We start from the raw sequence: 2,876 nt of genomic DNA, 5'->3' as shown, positions 1-2,876 counted from the left end.
GGAGGCTACAGATACTGAAAATTTGCCTTAGCTTCTGTGTAGCTCTCCCTCTCAGCACTGCCACTCGCCTCACACAGCTGAGCCCGCTCCACCCCTGCCCGCTCTGAGCCCAGCCCCAGCTGGGAGTGCTGCACCTTTGTGGGCTCACTTACGCAGGGCAGACAGGCCCAAGCCCCTCTTCCCCATGCCGCCTCTGCTTAAATTGTAAATAAAAGTAAAATAAATGGTGGGTGATGATAAAAGGAATTAAGAGCATGAGGATTACAGCAATAAGAAAAACCAAACAAAAAGCTTGTCAGAAACATTTTATGCAGTTATATCTTGTCAGTTCCCTTTGCTTTCATCTTTATTGTGCAATGGTTTTAGTTTGTCATTACTGTTATTTAACAGGTCTGATGGACCAAACATTGTTAGAATAATAGATATTAGAGCAAGATCTATATAGCAAAGTTAGCCAATGAATCACGAGTAGGGAGTTGAAGGAGGAATGAAGCTACCTGTCTCTGAGGCTCACAAGTGATATTCTATGCACCACTAGGAATAGGTAGGAGAATTGGAGAATGCCGGCTCGGAAACAAAGAAAGAATTAATCACAAACAGTATCTAGAGCCTTAGAGGAAAAATAAGGGGAGTCTGAATTTGATGCAGAGAACTTAGAAATAAGTTAAAATGTAAAGATTACAGATACAAACAACTGATTTAGATGCCAAATGCTGGACAGAAGAGTAATGAGTCAGATAACAAAGTTTCTGTTACAATTATGCCATTTTGAATATCCATGATTCATTACTTATTTTAGCACTTAGAAGCCTCACTTGGGATTAGGGCCCCACCATGCAACTCCTAGGAGAAACAAAGAAGATTGGGTAGGGTTCTTTATGTTCATTTTGAGCTGGCAGCTTGACATGCATGCATACTTTGTATAGTTTTCAGGGGGTGGGAAGCAAGTTGGAATGTATAGAGGTGGATTTGGAAATCATCCAGTAGTAATGTGATAGGAAGCTGTAAGAGAATAAACACACCCAGGAAGTAGGTGCAGTTAAAGAATGGGGCCTGATGACTTCTCTTTGGTGGTGGTGTCAATAAGGAAAATTCTTTAGATAGCATTTCCTGAGGAAGGCCTAGAAACAGTCACTGGTAAGAGGAGGAAGAGATAGGCTACCAGTAGAGCTAGCATAAGGACCTGAAAGTAGCTCTTCATCTATTACTGGCCAATGAAAGAATTCCCATGGAGCACAGGAAAAACAGGTAGCAGAGGACCTACAAAGGATCAGAGGACAGAAAACTGAGGCAACAGAAACAGGCAATAGAGAAGACAGTGGAGTAGGAGAAGGAAGATGTTGCAAGTTATTTCATGAAGGAAGTAACTGGAAGTGAGAGAAGGATTTTGGGGGAGGAGAAGATGCAAGACATTAGAAAATGCTCATAAGATTATGCCAATTTTAGTATAAAATACCACTGTCAGCTGAAAGTTCTATTGCTCTGGAGCACAAAATAATAGCACATATATATGTGAGTTACACCAACTTAAGGGACAGGCTTTCTAGTTTGAATTTACTATTCTTTGCTTAAGGAAGGTTCATTTACATGAAGGAGCACCCTTCTAAAATGCTCATCACAGCTTGTCTAAAAAAACAAATAAAGTATAGTGCCTATATGTAAATTTTAGTATCCTATTTGGTGCATCTCCAAACTGTGGATCTCCAAATTGATTTAGATGAGAATTAAAAAAGGCTACTGAATCTGATGGTGAAGTTTTACCATTACAGAATCTGAAGATACATCTTCATTTTTATTCTAACCCATGTAAATAACTGCCATGTACATACCTGAAATATTTCATTGATATCCACTGGGAGAGCAAGCCCAATGTAATCATCAAAGCTACCATATGTAGCATTAGATACCATGGAGCGAACAGAAGAGGAACGCTGCAGTGTGTTTTGGTTAATAGGACTCAATAAATCTTCTTTATCTAGTGAAGCATAACTTAAAGCTTTCATGAACCTATAAGACAGAAGGGAAAAAAGACAAAAAACTGACAATCATGCATTTCTGCATCTTACAAACAAGAAGAGCTGATAGTGCTCTATGTTAAGGTTGTCCAACACTTCCCATTTCAGGACCCTGTTTTTATTTTATAAACTTGCCAAATTTTAACCATTTGAGATTGCATTTCCTCATCTCAAATAGCTGCCTCAGGCTGATCATGTATCAGGTTGAGCCCCGATTAGAACACTTCAGGCAAAACTGTTCAGCTGTTTCTGAGAATGAGGCAAAGGCGAAACACATCTTCATGACATTAAATTTAAAAAAAATCTTCAGTTCTCCAATGTGTTTGAAAAGGGATTTGATAACTGTCAGAAGGAAATCTTGTATACGAAGGATATTAGCTTATGTGAAAATGGACCCCAAATTTGTCTAAGTTAAAAGTCTGAAAAATTACAGTTCGCACATTCTTGGTAGAAACGGCTGAGATGTTAGTACCTAAATTTGCAAATATTTCCATCCATGCTGGGCTTGCTTAGACCTGAGGTTGAGCAAGACTCTCCCTTGCTTTTGCGGTGGCTGCTATGTACTATGTCAGGTCTAGGTGCAAGCACTAGGACTCAAGAGCAGGGAAACTACTACTCTTGTGATCAACGTGACCTACTTACTAGGCTACGCTCAAGGCAGCATGGAAGAACACTGCCCAATCTGAATGCAAAAGCATCTAGAATGGTTCTTCACTTCTTTTTATGTGACTCCTTGGGACAAGGAGCCTGGAAGACAGAGGGGAAAATTCAGATAAAGGGCTGGAGAGGAGGGAAGAAAATGGGACTGTCTGGGTGAGGGACTAGAAATAAGAACCATTACATTGGGAGCAGAGAAAAGAA

The 2,876-nt window shown here is 40.0% G+C and overlaps 1 protein-coding gene across 1 annotated transcript in view; it reads right to left on the bottom strand.

The window, feature by feature from the left end:
* RICTOR (RPTOR independent companion of MTOR complex 2) overlaps positions 1–2,876 on the bottom strand; it is a 208,302-nt gene that overhangs the window by 21,575 nt on the left and 183,851 nt on the right. The window contains exon 32 of the mRNA XM_019517936.1: positions 1,830–2,007. Coding sequence (XP_019373481.1) covers positions 1,830–2,007 — 178 coding nt within the window. The remainder of the gene's footprint in view (positions 1–1,829; positions 2,008–2,876) is intronic.

Source organism: Gavialis gangeticus, unplaced genomic scaffold (assembly GCF_001723915.1).
Source record: "Gavialis gangeticus isolate Ggan-Ray unplaced genomic scaffold, GavGan_comp1, whole genome shotgun sequence".
Classification (NCBI taxonomy): Eukaryota; Metazoa; Chordata; order Crocodylia; family Gavialidae; genus Gavialis; species Gavialis gangeticus.
This window is presented reverse-complemented; position numbering and strand designations above follow the sequence as displayed.